The sequence below is a fragment of the Triticum urartu genome, chromosome 5, assembly GCF_003073215.2.
Source record: "Triticum urartu cultivar G1812 chromosome 5, Tu2.1, whole genome shotgun sequence".
NCBI classification, from domain to species: Eukaryota; Viridiplantae; Streptophyta; class Magnoliopsida; order Poales; family Poaceae; genus Triticum; species Triticum urartu.
Genome location: NC_053026.1, coordinates 513851201 through 513866501, shown reverse-complemented (window position 1 = coordinate 513866501; position 15301 = coordinate 513851201). Strand labels below are relative to the sequence as shown.

At 49.0% G+C, this 15301-nt stretch overlaps 1 protein-coding gene across 1 annotated transcript; it reads right to left on the bottom strand.

Annotated features, from left to right (window-relative positions):
* Nucleotides 1-11953: 11953 nt before the first annotated feature.
* Nucleotides 11954-12655, bottom strand: LOC125556497. Its single transcript, XM_048719223.1, has one exon. The coding sequence runs from the start codon at nt 12587-12589 to the stop codon at nt 12167-12169; it is 423 nt and encodes a 140-aa protein (XP_048575180.1). The 5' UTR covers nt 12590-12655; the 3' UTR covers nt 11954-12166.
* Nucleotides 12656-15301: the final 2646 nt, after the last annotated feature.

Below are 15301 nucleotides of genomic sequence, written 5' to 3'. Positions count from 1 at the left end.
GGCAGATATGAGAAGATCAGAGATCACTGGCCCGCATTTGTGGCCCACAAGACATCGGAAAAGAGTAAGAAGATGTCGGCGACAAACAAGCAAAATGTTGCGAAGAAGAAGCTTCACCATCGCACGGGGTCAGGTGGCTACCTCATAGCCCGGCCTAAGTGGTCCAAGACTGAGAATGATCTGGTTCATAAAGGGATCGAACCAGAGACAATTAACTGGCCAGACCGTTGCCGGACTTGGTTCTTCGGGGCTGGCGGAACCTTGGACCCTGTAACAGGGAAGTGCATTTGGACGAACGATCAAATGGACATACCAGTTAGTAAGCTTAAGCAGTATATCGAAGCAGCGCAGGAAGGGACGTTCTTTCCAGACAGAGAGAACAACGAGCTCACAATGGCCCTCGGGAATCCTGAGCACCCTGGACGGACACGAGGCACGCCAGGCTCCATTCCGTGGAAGGTTGGGTTTCCGGACGCAGGCGGTTACAAATCCCATGAGAGGAGGAAAAAAGTGCAGCAGACCCAAATGCAGGCGCTGCAAGCAAGGGTAGACGCGATAGAGGAACGAGAAGCAAATCGCAGCAAACGTACTGCCGAAGCCTCCCCCAAAGCTACCCCACCATCTCAGCACAGAAGCAGCGTGGCTTCCACCGAGCTGCTTCAGCCGGAGCATGCCTTGACGGCTCCTGCCAGCTATCCCGTGGATGCTATCACGGAGTCTCAAAATTGCCACCTTATGACGCAATGGATGAATTTGAAGGTCAAGGCGGCTGTTCGCTCTGTTTATCCTACTGAACCCGGCGCAACTTTTCACTGTCGGCCAATTCCAGAAGGATATGCTAGGGTGATGGTGGATGAGATAACGGAGGGATTTGAGGACCTCCAGCTTGACCACCCTACCGGTGAAGGGGAGACTCGGCTGGGGTCTGCTCTGAAGACTCCATGCCTATGGCGGAAGGAGCTCATCAACCTTCCGAACTGGATGCCTCCGCCTCCTCCTCCTCCTCCGGCGAGTCAGGGCACTCCGCCTCCTCCACCGCCTCCTCCTCCGGCGAGTGACGATCAGGGCCCTCGGCCGGCTCCTTCTCCGGCGCGTGGCGGCACTCCGCCTTCTTCTCCGCCTGCGCCGACGCGCCCGAGCAGCCAACCTCCTCCTTCTCCGCCTCGTCAGCAAGGGCGGAAGAGACCTGCCGCCGCTCCAGCTGCTCCGGCGCGTCGTAGTCCTTCTCCTCCGCCTCGTAAGCAAGTAAAGAAGACAACCGCTCCGTCTGCTCGGTCGGCGTCTAGCAGTACAACCAGAGGCGGGAGGACATACAGATTCGGTCCTTCTCTGAAGACTCCAGAGAAGTTACCATATGAGAGGACCCCGGAGGAGAACGCCGAGATCGCGTGAACCGAAGTGGATGACTGGTTTCAAGGGTTGAAAGCAAAGAGACATCCACCTCCGGAGGAGAAGCTGGATCGGGTGAAAGTGAAGCGCACTTTGGCTGCCCTGACAATACCACCGAAGTCTCCACCGAAAGGAAACTATGACCGCATTATTGGAAAGGAATTTGCCGAAGCGGAGCGGTCGGGAAGTACTGTCAGTGATCAAAGGCTGAAAGAACGACGAGCTGGGAAACAAATTGCCCAGCTCAGCGAACAAGCGAAGCAATCGTGCCCCCCTCTCAAGGTGCCTAGCCACAACGTCGCTAATGATCCGAGGATGGTGCCCGGTTATAGCAATCTTGCAGATTACCTGCCCGACGAAGTACATTATGAACCCATGGACATGTAGATACAAAGATACGAGTACGGGAAGCCTCTCGTCAAAGATGAAAGATCTCTATCAACGATGATGCGAAGATTGCATGATTGGTACTTGAAAATCTGCAGAGACTCTGGGGGGAGGAGTACTTTGTATGTGAAAGTTAAAAAGGAGCATGACCTCGTTGGAATTGATCTGTTGCCTGTTCCATTTGAGGAGTTCTATCAGTTTTTCAATCAATTGGCCCTCGATAAAACAATGGTCGCCTGCTACTGTCTGTAAGTAGTACTGCTTCTGTCATTAAGTTTCTCTATATAGCTTAGCTCTTTCATTGCATGTATTTATAAGCATCCTCACTATATTATGCAGATTGAAGATCGCCGAATTGAAGAAAAGACAAGTCGGTGATATTGGGTTCATTAACACATATCTCATAGATGCAACTCAGGTTAAATTTCATGCCGCAGCTACCAAGGCCAACTTGCTACGATCGTTCGTAATAAATCAAAACAAAGATATAATACTCTTTCCTTACAACTTCAAGTGAGTGTTACTGTCTTGTGCGTATTCGGTTTCCCTTATATATTAGTCAAGGTTATAGTAATGTAATTGATGAGTTATGCATGCGTGTGCAGTTTCCACTATATTCTCCTACAGATTAAGCTTGAGCAGGGACTACTAACCATCTTAGACTCAAGACGAAAAGATCCCCAGGACTATGCAGACATGACTCAAATACTCGAGAAGTAAGTTAAATCGATCATTATCCACCATATCAGCAACTTTGTTCATTTCCTGATATATCAAGTAATTGTTTTCTTTGTCCGGCAGGGTTTGGAGAAAATTCACCAGAAAAACTCTGGGACTGCCGAAGGAGCTGCAATTTAGACACCCGAAAGTAAGTACTATAGTAGCATTTTAAGCGCATCTACTAGTCATTCAAGCGCTAGTTTCATCAATACCATTTGGCATTCTTGCTTATCAGTTTGATTAACCTCTATTTCTTGTAAAGTGATTGTGGCAGGAACAAGGGAATGATTTCTGTGGATACTATGTTTGCGAGTCCATCCGCCACACGACCTGTGAGTGGGGCTACACTGAAGAACAATATGAAGTACGTAAATAACAACATTCACAATTTTATTTTATTACCATCATTTGTGTTGAGTTTCATTCATTCATATATATATGTATTGACCTCCTTCTTTAAATTAGATGTTTCGGAAGCGGGATGAACTCCTAGCACCAGCTCACATGCGAGCAATTCAAGAGGAATTGGCGGCATTCTTTCTTGACCACGTGATCCCTGAAGACGGAGAATTCTATGTGGACCCTGAGTCCGTATGATTATATTTGTAAGAGATAATTATTGTATATATGTAGCCGGTAGTGTCAGATAGATATACGAGAACTTGTTGTTCGACCAATCTCTCGAAGAAGGAGAGGTGGTCGATATCACTTCTCTCTGTATGCATATATGTTCATGACGATTTTCTGTTTCCTTCGTTTGCTTACTAGCTAGCCAGCGTGTCTAGTCCTCTCTATACATATGTATAGTACGTAGCGTCGACCAAGCACGGACATAAGAGAGGACACTTCTCTCTATTAATTATAGCTAGCTAACACAATATATGAAACACCTAAATTAACCCCCCAAAACCCCCAAACCCCCCCCCCCTCAAAAAAAAACCAAAACCCCCCCCCCGGAAATGCTGACGCGTGGATGCCTATTGGTCCCGGTTGGTGCCACCAACCGGGACCAAAGGGTCTCCTGCCTGGGCTCTGCGCACTGCCCACGTGGAGGCCCATCAGTCCCGGTTCTGGATTGAACCGGGACTAAAGGGTCGGGGCATTAGTACCGACACTTTAGTCCCGGTTCAGGAACCGGGACTAAAGACCCTTACGAACCGGGACTATAGGCCCTTTTTCTACCAGTGCTCTCGTGGGCGTCTTACTGGCATGTTCTTGCGAGGCGGCACCATTGACGCAGCACCTGCTTTTCGTGGACGTCTGGCGAAGAGGTTCGTAGAGGAAGCACCTTGCAGGGATCACGGCCCTGTCGATGGATCCTGCGGCGGAGCGAGACAGGAGGCGGGGATCACGACCCCGACGATGGATCCGGCGACGGAGGGAGGCAGGAGGCGGGGATGACGACCCCGACGATGGATCCGGCGACGGAGGGAGGCAGGAGGTGGGGATGACGACCCGGACGATGGATCCGGCGACAGAAGGAACGAGGAGGCGGCGGCGGATCCGTCGCCGGCCAATCACGGCGCCGCGGGCTCCCTCGCTCCGGCTGCCGCCATCGCTCGCTCGCCCGCGACGGCTGCCTCCAGCGGTAGGAAGCGAGTCGGATTGGGGCTGGGTCGGTCGTGGACGCATCGCGCCTTATAGGGGGCGAGGGTAACAGAATAATATTCTGTTACCGGTAACAGAATAGTCGAGCCCTATATATATATATATGGTATTGTAGATGTTGGTATTTTTTAACATAAATTTGGTCAAAGTTTGCAAAGTTCGACTGGACACAAATCTAATATGCAGAGTAAAAAGGATCGAAGGGAGTATTTTAGTTCTAGATACATCCATATCCGAGACAAGTAATTCCGAACGGTTGGAGTACCACTTAATGGGTTGATTAGAAACAACACGACTGCGGCAGAATGTAGGTTGGAGATATGTGGATGACGGGGGATGGTGATAGATAGCGAGATATGGAATATCATGGAAGTGGACAATGTTCATGCTTTTTCCAACTTTTACGCTGGTTTCTTTTTTGTAGAAAAGGAAGAATCACTCCGGCCTCTGCATCTGGAAGATGCATGCAGCCATATTATTTATTATTCACAAAGACCTTACAAAGAAATACAACAGTAAGCTCGAGGCCACCATCTAGACGACACCTGTCGCTACTTCTATCCTCTTGATGAAGATGTGCCGAATGTCCGCGCCAAATACCAAACAGACATCTCACAAAAGTCTAACATCTAACGCCGGATGCCCCATCCAAAGCCACATAGGCGGGACTGGATAACACTCTGGTCCGGCGCACTCTCAGTGAGTACCACACGCACACGCTGCAAAGGGCTGTCACCCCTGTCTTCCCTCGAGCCATCCTCAAAGCATGTACTGACGTATCGACCTTATCAGGCCTCTCTGCCATCGACGCCACCATAAAGCCAGACAACGTCGACCTCCTGCGCGTGTCCATCGCCACACGTCTGACGCCAAGCCTCCATTGCTCCATGCCACCGAGAACCGCCGCCATGAATATGTAGAAATAAACACCGCTCCATCGAAGAAGCCATCCGCTGGTGCCTCGAGCCCGAGTGCAACTCCAAGAATGCCGCCCCCAAGGAGGTAACGACACATGAATGCCGCCGTCATCCGATCAGCTGATCTAGGGTTTCCCCTGGAGGTACTGGGTGGGGTTGGGAGCTTCACCTCGATGATGCCTTCATAAAGGAAACGATGATAAGGGCATCATCATCACCGGCTCCGGGCAACGACAGAAGATCAAGTTTTCACCTGGATTAGTCCCAAGAAATTCACTCGACAACCTGTGCACTGTCTCGACCGCCTTCAAAGCCTCAGATCTACTGCCTGAATGCGCCACCACTGGAGCCTGGGAGGAGGGCTCCCACCCCACCTTGCCAAACCGCAAGAGCCGCCGAGATGGATCCTGCACGCTCATCACCGTCTCTGATCTGAACCAATCCACGGCAAAACCACGAGATCAGCGATGCAGATTCGCCTTGGATAGGGACAGCACCACGCCATGCCGCTGCGGGAAGCCACCTTCCAGGGCCGCCGCCCCGGGATCCAGCCGCCGGCCACCGCGACCAAGGCCGCCATGACCTTGCGAGCCCATCGAACGGCCGACGCCACCGGATCTTCCTCGGAGCCTAGCAGCTCCGTCGCCCCCCCGCCCAGCACCACGTCGCTGCCTTGCACCGTCGCCTAAGACAACGCGCCGCCGCGACGCAGATTAGGGGAAAGCGTCCCAGCGCCATGGGTGACCCGCCTCACCGATCTGGCGCGGGAGGGAAGAGAAGAGAGCCTCCACCGCCGCTATCAACCGCCTGGGGCTTCGCCCGTCGACCTCCTCTAGCGATGGCGGAGGGGAAGGGGAGGATGAACGTGCCTGGCGGCGGGGGCTATGGTTTCCACCCGAGCCGCCCTAGCGGGAGGGCGACGCGGGGCTAGCAAAAAAAAACCGAATCAAACATTTTACCTTTATGCCGGTTTCTAACTTCTGATTTATTTCAAAGGGTTTTTTTTTGCACAAAAAGCACTAAAAAACATCAGAGGTGACAGGAGGAGAGGTGGTAACCATTATGACGGCAGACCCTCCCCCCTATAGTTGGGATACGTACTCCTCATCTCCTATATGTCGTCGAAATGAAATCGTCAATGAAATCAACTTCTATGTCGTCGAAATGAAATCGTCAGAGTTCATGCTTTGCATGTCAAAAATAATAAAAAATTCTTGGTGTGTGTGCTTACATGTAATAAGTACAAGGAGAAAAGAAACATTCAAACTGAAATCTTGGGGGAGGGATGCGAGTATGCAAAATCAGGGGGTAACCACCTTCGTTTTTTAGTCCTGTACAAGTGTGTTTTCCTTTTGTTGTTTTCCATTCCTTCTCCGAGAAGATTACTAAGTATGGCTGAGGAGGCCAAACAACGCTAAGATCACGGCGTAATTACATAGAAGCCCTTCTGTGCTACTAGTCCCTCGCCGTTCCTCGTCTCCTGGTCCACCGACGACTCGACGGTGCCGGCGCCGTCATCACCGTGTACCTTCCGTATCTTCTTCTTCGCGGAGGCGGAGGATGATGTCACCGGGGCCGTGGCGGCGTACAGCTCAGACAGCAGGCGGTGCCTCTTCCTCGCCCTCCTGTCCAGCTCCATCGACCCCAGCGAGGGCGCCGTCTCCTTGACGATCGGCCGAGGCTCCTCCTCGGCCTCCACGGGGACCTAGCAGCACGAGCTCGCAGACCGCCTCGAGGAGAACGGCGTGGCCGCAGACGCCGTCGCGGCGTCCTCGAAGGCCCGCTCCTCCTTCGACTCCTCGTCCACCACGGCGAGGTCCTCGCGGCGGGAGCTCGGGAACCGCCGCGAGTATGATGACGTGTCGGCGGACGCCGCCACCTCCTCCTCGTCGTCACCGCGTAGCTTTAGCAGCAGGTCGGCGGCGGCCAGCTCCGCGGCCGTGAAGAGGCCCCCGAGCCAGTACAGCTCGCTCTCCGGCCCGCGGCCGACGGCGAGCGACGACATGGCGCGCACAGCGGGAGATCGATCGCTTCTCGAGAGGCTTGGGGATGCGCCGTCCGGAGATTTCTGGGTTGCAACTAGCTGGGTGGACGCGGGAGACGAACATAGGGTCGGACGGACGGAGACGTGGGCTGCACGGGCGGCTTTATAGCGGGGAGGCGGCTGATCATCCGTGGGCGTCGGCCTCGCGCGTGGCCGCGGCAGGAGACGTAACGTCGGTGGTGGTGGGGAAGCAGCGATGACACTGCCTCGTGGGGCCCGTGGCCTGGTCTGGGTGGTGGGGAATGGACCCGGTCACGTGAACGTTGGGTGGGCGGCGGCTGGGGCGAGCTGGTTGACGTGATGTCTGGTGGTGTGGCTCGAGACGGAGATGCAGATAAGGTGGTCGTGGTCGGCTTGTGCCACCTGCCACGTACACGTGTATTGGATCCTAAAATGGTTCAGGAACAAATATGCTTGTATCGCCTTAAAAAAAAATTCGTATCAGTCTGTCATGCTCCTTGGTAACAAAATATAAGACGTTTTTACATGCTAAACTAGCCTAATAAACGTTTTGTTTTGTAGTACAGAGGTGGTACTGCTTTTTGAGGGGTCATTCATATAGTATGCAGTACGCTTGCGTGCAAGCTTGTAGGTGTACATCGTATAGCAAAGAAGCCAAGAGGATAAAATGACGGTACAAGTCAGTACAACTTGTGTTTTGGTGACCGATATATGTGTGCTGATCGCAGCAGGGGCGACAGTACAGCAACACCAAGAAGCCGCGAGAGATACGCTGCTTTTTTCTTCTTTATTTTTGAGGATACGAGAGACATGTTGCTAGGGAGTATTTTAGTGTGGTGTGGCCGGGGAAGGAAGGAACGAAGGAAGGAAAAGTAGACGGTCCATCCGAAACCGTCACCGTCTTCCGCTATAATCAGCAATCAGTTTTAATTTCCTTTTCCTCTCCCACAAGGAATTGCACGATAGCTGGTCGACGCGCGCCTTTGCTCGTAAGCTTTGTGTGTTTGTTCTTCTTGCAGTTTGCTTGACACAATCGTCAAGCTCAACGCCGGCGGCATGCTACTCCTACGTCTTCTTTCCGTCCTTTCTGGAGCTGAAGATGCTGCTGCTTAATCCCAGCCCAGGTCATCGTGTTCGTGCCAAAGCTGCTACGCATGCCAACTGTGGCTGCAACGTGCCTGACTGTGCCTGCACAGACCGGGGACAGCTTGCCATCCGATCGGAGACACCTTTGTGCGCACTGCTCATCGGCCCACAGGATCCACAGTTGACTGTACTGTCCATGGACCGACTCGGCCAGCTCCCGTTGTGCCGACACCGCTCTCAACAGCTACCGAATCGATTGATCCTACACTTTTTACCAGCTTCCTGGCTGAATGCCTAGTAGGTATGCTCCCTCCCTTCTACTCCGTCCGTACCAAAATAAGTGTCTTAATTTTATATTAACTCTAGTATAAAGTTATATTAAGCTTGAGACATTTATTTTAGGACAGAGGAAGTATAATTTATAATATAGTGCATATAGATTTTTCTGAAATGTCAATCCTCACAAAATTGGCCAAGTTTATGAAGAAAAATATATACATCTAGGATGCCAAATACTCCCTCCGTTCCTAAATAATTGTCTTTCTAGACATTTCAAATGGCTATCACATACGGATGTATGTAGACATATTTTAGAGTGTAGATTCACTCATTTTGTTCCGTATGTAGTCACTTGTTGAAATATCTAAAAAGACAAATATTTAGGAACGGAGGAAGTATAACATTAGATTCATCATAAGATGTAGTTTCATATTTCATATATTCAGTATCGTAGATATAACATTTTCTCTATAAATTTGTTCAAATTTTGTAAAGTTTGCTTTTTAAAAGAAAAACCATACATATACTACATTATGGAATGGAGGGAGTACTTTAGACTTGAAAGGAAAATAAAATAAAATATACCGCTTCTTCTGAAACCAGTTAATTAGTTTGTGGTGGGATATATGACTGGACCTTATCATATCCATGCGGAATTGGATAGCAGGTACATATGGGCAATCCCATCTGCATGATCATCTTTTAGCTGCCACACAGGGCTAGCATACTCAGATTTTCATTATTTTAGGACAAGTTTGGAACAAGGAAAGAACACGTGAACTCTGGAGGATATGATTCTTATAGAATATTTTTTTTCTATCTTTTTTTGCGAACAATTTTTTTTGTATCATTTGGAACAAAAGAATTGATATCTTATGATATATATATAGGAACATGGCTATTACATAGGAACATGTTTTATTTTCTCTACGTCTACTATATTCTTGTGTTTTCCCCATGTGACATCCAAACGGCAACTTTAGACTTTTCTTGGTTTTGGTTCCTATAGAAATCAAAGGTACATGACATCTCAATTCCTCAATACGTCTTTCTATTCCTATATTTTGAGTTGTTGGGTTTCTGAGTATTTTTCGAAAATGTTCCAGCTTATTCTAGTGCTAACAGGCGGGGTATCATCTAAACTTTTTTTTTATGACAATGCAGGAGATTTGCCATTGAGATTGGATACATGACACCTGAAAGACCCCCCCCCCCCCCCCCCCACACACACACACCCCGCCGCCGCCCCCCGAACCGTACAATCTGTTATATAGACCATGAAGCGCCATCCATGTCCAGACATTTCATCAAAAAGTTTGTGTTACATACTTTTCTATTGCTTTCCATTAGTACATGATCCATGCAAACCAAAACATTTCACTTTGTCTCTTATGATTCCGCGGAGGAGAAAAGACCACTTAGGAGCCGTATCAATTTGGGTCATTCTTCTGGTTTCCATCTACCATTCCACATGTACCCTTTTGTTTACGACCAACCGATTGTTACAGAAAAAAAAACATTTGGGGGTCCTGAGTCTCATGTTTGTTTGTAATAAAGTGACAATCTTGTAATACATTAAACCCATATATATTTAATTCTGCCCCCTCGGCCGCGTGATTTGCTAGGTGACACTTATGTGAACCTCGTAGTACATTCCAAATACACCCTCCAATCCATATTAATTGACGTTGGTTTAGCATAAAGTTAGTATAACTTTATACTAAACCAGGGTCAATTAATATGGTTCGGAGGGAGTACAATTTTCTAGTACTGCCCACTATTCTTTATCCTCTTGCTGTCTTGAATTTGTGTTTCTAATGCTCAAACTATTAGATTTAGCTAATATCTACGCTATTAACATCACATAAGCCCACTTACTGTGCCTAGGTTTACCTCGATTTTGCGTTATATGTTGTCCTTTCTCGTTAAGGGCATGTGCATCTCAGAAATAATGTGATCTCTGGTGAATGAAAGGCTGCGGTCAAGGGTTGATTATTTTTTGCCTAATTTGAACTACCTTGGCCTGGTTATCTCTGCTAGCTGCATCGAAAGATAGAACACTGTAGTCATGGATGGTCATGTCCCTTCTTCTCTTGGGAAGAGTGGTGTGTTTGATAGAGAGGTTTGGGCTCCGCCTCCATTTGGTCTGGCAAAATCTAATGCTGGCGTGGTGCATGGTACCTCCTTTGCTGTATCAGCTTGCTGTCGTGTGATGCTAAGAGCAACACTGTTATTTCAACTTGGGATATGTTGTTGTTTGAAGTCGAGCTTCAAGAGTGCTTGCGAGGTCTTTAGCTGGTGTTGGATCTTCTCCCTTGTTTGATAAGTCTGCTTATGTTGATCCAGAGAAAGAAGCCTTGGGTTTGATGCAATGCCTCCAAGATTTCAATTTAAGGAGGATTACTCAAGGTGTCAATATAGTAGCGCATCAAGTTGCTCTGTTTGGTAAGGGGGTGAGGAGCATGGTGCGTTGATCGATGAGGTTCCTTCATGGATGTAGAAACTAGCTAGTAGATGTCGACTGTATGAACAAAGATATGAAGTTTCAAAAAAACGTCCACCCTGGTTTTCTGGTCTCCTTGACAACTTGTATCTTCCTATATGGCACTGTCCTGGGGCACTGAAAATTAGATTGCCATCTTGGAGATGCATGTCCGGCAGCATAATGGAAGGAAAATTGACCAAGAGTGGCAGAATTACAACACCAAATTGTTGGATTGCCATCGTATGATCTTCTCTGGCAATAACAGACGCTGAAATCGATCGAACTACAAGGTACGTAACTGAGAATGATCCATCGTTCAGATCATTTCAACCTGAAGAATTAAACAAATTTATATGTAGTCATCAGTCATGATCAGTAACAGTCACACCTTAGCGGTCAAAGATAAGCTCGTTGGATTTAATAGGACACCACGTACATGTGCAAGATCTAATGAAACTCTCGCATGAACGGCTTTGCCTGCCTACCTCCAGGACTCGCTTGGAAGCTTCTAGAACATTCCATTTATCCCCACCATTGTCTCTGCTTCAGCAGCTACCGTCAGTCACTCCTTCATGTTGCATGAAAGAAACTGGACTCGCCTAAATCGACCAAACCAGTATGGCGAGGCAGCGCTTAATTAGATCGGAACCTCGCTGCCTCGCCGTAGTAAGAAGCCTGTACCGCCATTCCGCCTGGGCACCACCAGGCACCAGCCGGCAGCTCGTGCTAGGTCCTCCACAAATTCTTTTGATCAAGTACACCGCAAGCATCCCTGACCACATACGCGCCGGGAATTGAAGTCCAGACCAGGCTCTTACTACGAATTTCTCAGATCGTGGATCGAATCGCACTCGCATCAGCCTCTGAATAGTTAATTGCGAAAATTGCATGCACGCGCGGGCGCAATCGAAATCGATCGGCCTCGCCTCGCCGCGCTGCACAGAGCTACCTAACCGAAGCCAAGGCCGGACCTGATCTGATCCTCGTCGCTGCGCACGGAGATCATCGATAAGCAGTAGGAGGTAGGAAAACACGGTAGGAGACGACAAATCAGTTCTGAAATCAGAAGCCGTCATGATCAACAGTTCGACACAAACAAGGGATGGAACTCCAACCAATTAGTGCGTCTTATTGCAAAGATGAAGCTTTAATTTACAGTAGATCGATGGCGATTCCTCTCCGGCGAGGAAGGGGAGGACTGCGAGCACGAACTACCAGCTACCCCCCAGCAATTACGCTAATTACAAGAAGATCCCTCTCGTCTCTCCTCTCCTCCCTCCACCTCGTCGCCTAATCCTTTCTGTTCTTCCGGCCGCTGCGGCCTCCGATTTCCTCCGTCGCGGCGTAGATCTCGGCGATCAGGCGGTACCGCTTCCCCCTCCGCTGGCTCCCGGCCACCTCCTGCTCCTCATCTTCCTCCCGGTTCGCGCAACCGCCAAGGAAAACCGCGCCCGACGCCGGCGCCTGCAGGCCGTTGACGGAGCACGGGGAGGAGCCGCCCGAGGCCGCGGCGTAGGCGACGGGGTGGGCGCGCGTGGTGCCCGAGGACGCGCTGCTCTCGCTGAGATGGATGAGCTGCTCCGCCGCGTCGAGCTCGCGCGCCGTGAAGGCCTCCGCCGCCAGCGCCCGCGCAGGCGCCGCGGCGCCCTTGGTCCTGGGCTCCGGCGCCGGCTTCGCCTTCGCCGGCTGCATCTCGCGCTGTAGTCTTTTCATGGTAGATTTGGCCAGGGTGGGTTGGTTGCCGTGGACGCTCGTCGGCTAATTTCTTTTGCTTTTGAGAAGGCTACGTTTTTATTCTTCGCAAACGAGAAGGTTGGCTTTATTAATTTTCGTCATTTTCTATTTAGGATGGGCTTTCAAAAAAATGCGGGCAAACTTTTGCCTCCTTGACTTTTTTTTTTGCGAAAAATACTCTTAGAAGTACCTTGAGTAATTATCAAACCGGGCTCCAAATCAAATAGGCGTTAGTTTTTTCGGGAGATACATTCGATCTATTTATAATCAATCATGGTAGTACAGAGACCATAGGAGTTAAATAACAATTATACAGGTTTGACGACTGCAAGCACTAGAGTGTGCCAAAGGCGCACTACCATTATTGCCCCTTCCTTATCAGAGCTGGGCAAAAGTTGTTGTGGCACATAGTCAAAAGTTGTCATGATAAGACCCTACAGGACAAGCGCATCAGAAGAACAACCATCACTGATGAAGGGAGAAGTGAATCCAAACCAGGTCCATCAAAGACCAGCACCGACCAAATCCCGGATGATCCGATGGAGAAGCACTTCCACATGCCCTCTAACGGCGCCAGCACCATCAGTGAAGGGACTGAGTGTGGGAGACATTATTCCTACAAAGAGACATCGCCGCCGCCATGCAACCCCAACAAAGAGGCTAAACCTAATAAGAATGAGAGCGTGGTCCCTCTAGCCAACGAGGGGCCGAGGTCCTCCACACCTCCACAACCCAAAGGTCATTGAAGGCGGGACGGACCGGCGGCGACGCCGATGGGAGGAGGAGAAAACCTAATCATTTAGGGAACTTTCCATGTGGAGGAGGAAACACCGGACACCTGGCCTGAGCAAGTTTTCATGCCCATAGTTACCACTATAAGTTCATGCAGATAGCTTGATGCAGTACATTAGATGTATTATCCAACTTCTCCCTCTATCGACAATTATCGCTACACATATGTCATGGTATGTAGTTGTATGCTAACAATAATAACCAGAGAAACTCTACCAGTCATATGTTTTTTTAGACAAAAGGCTCAAGTCGAGCATGACTTTGAATTAACACAGCCACTAACCAGCCATGATTACATCACTCACCAATACAAAGCAAATAGAAAAGAAAATGAAAATGAAAATTGCTAGAAGATACAATGTGATGTGCAAAGAGCTAACATACAATATCTAGAAAACAAGCAAGGATAAGAAAAAGCGAAGACTCAAGACTAGCTTGATGCCGAAGAAACCTTAGTCCGAAGCTCCGTGCAGAGGAAAATGCCCCAATCTTGAGGCGTATAATTTTATGAAGAACACCCATGTCGACTGCATGAGCTCGTGATGCCTCGGTAACAACCCATTTTAACTCTGAAGGGGACTCCAAACCCCTTTCCCTACCATGGAGTGCACCAATCCATCGAGAGAAGAAGATGCTCCCCCGAGAGCAAGGTGAAAACCGACGCCAAAGCAAACCGAAAGACCTTAGCACTGCCAATAGTAACATCGAGCACACCAAATGATAGGCTATGTTCCTGGCCCTGAAAATGATGAAGGAGAAGCAACTGCAAGGATGGGCTACGGATGATGAAGGGTCAAAGGAGGAGGCCAAGACCGTAAGATAAAGCACTGGTCTTACGCCAATCCTGATGGAACGCTACAACGCGGGGGAGGAACATAATCCCCGCCCAGCATGGCCACGAAAACACCCACTGGTCGTCGTGCATGCTAACACAAAGAGGAACACAAAGTCAACCACGCCGACCACCGACGTCTTTGCCCTGCACCAATCAACAGAACCAGACACACCACCACCCCAGACCCATCGAAGGCAGCATCCCCAAGGAGGTGATGGGGCCTGTAGCTCCGGTACCGCCCAACCCAGTGGGGTTTTGGGTTTTCACCCTGTGGAAGAGAAGGGGAGAAGCAAGTGGGGTGGGAGCGGTTACCAAGACAATGCCTACAGGTAGGTAACAACGCCCTTGTGCGCCGCCTTTATTGGCGTTGTCAGCCATAGATTTCTCCGGAATCTCCTCCCACCACCACCTCCCATGATCTAAACATATGATTTACGAATTCACAGTCCAACTATTTGAAGTAATATCTATAGTCAATGTTCTAAAAGTTGGACTTAAGATAAGTCCAAAACGACTTGAATTTGTGATATGGAGGAAGTACGATATATAAGATTTATTGATCATCTCAGTAATGAACTGACTTGACATTAGTCGGTTATCACACTTCTATGAGGGTATTACTGAGATAAGTTCTTATTGCCTTGCAGTTGTGCAAAATTATCAAGTTGAAGTACTCGCATTAGCTTACACATCAAATCATCAACCATAATCTTAAACCACCAAGACTGAATAGTATGTGCACATGACCAGTGTAGAGATATGACCTCTGATTGTTCTTCGACCCAAACGTATTGTTGGTGCAATTTCTGACAATAAACGGGGTACTGCATCTAGCTTCCTCAATTTAGTCTTTCGTGTTCTGTGCCCAAAAACATATAGGTAGGAACATACAAACGGCCCCTTGTGTAAAAAACATACAAGTTTGCCCTGTTTCCACGAAGAAGCCCTATGTCATGAGTTTTACATCCATATGTGCGCGCACACAGTTAGATTGCTTCCATTTTCGGATTTACTTAATTCTAAATATAGAGAGCGAAGTATGTTGCTTGCTTCGGTTGAATTTT

Excerpts from the sequence above, each read along its gene's own strand:
- LOC125556497 (XM_048719223.1), bottom strand. The coding sequence starts at position 12,589 with ATGAAAAGACTACAGCGCGAGATGCAGCCGGCGAAGGCGAAGCCGGCG.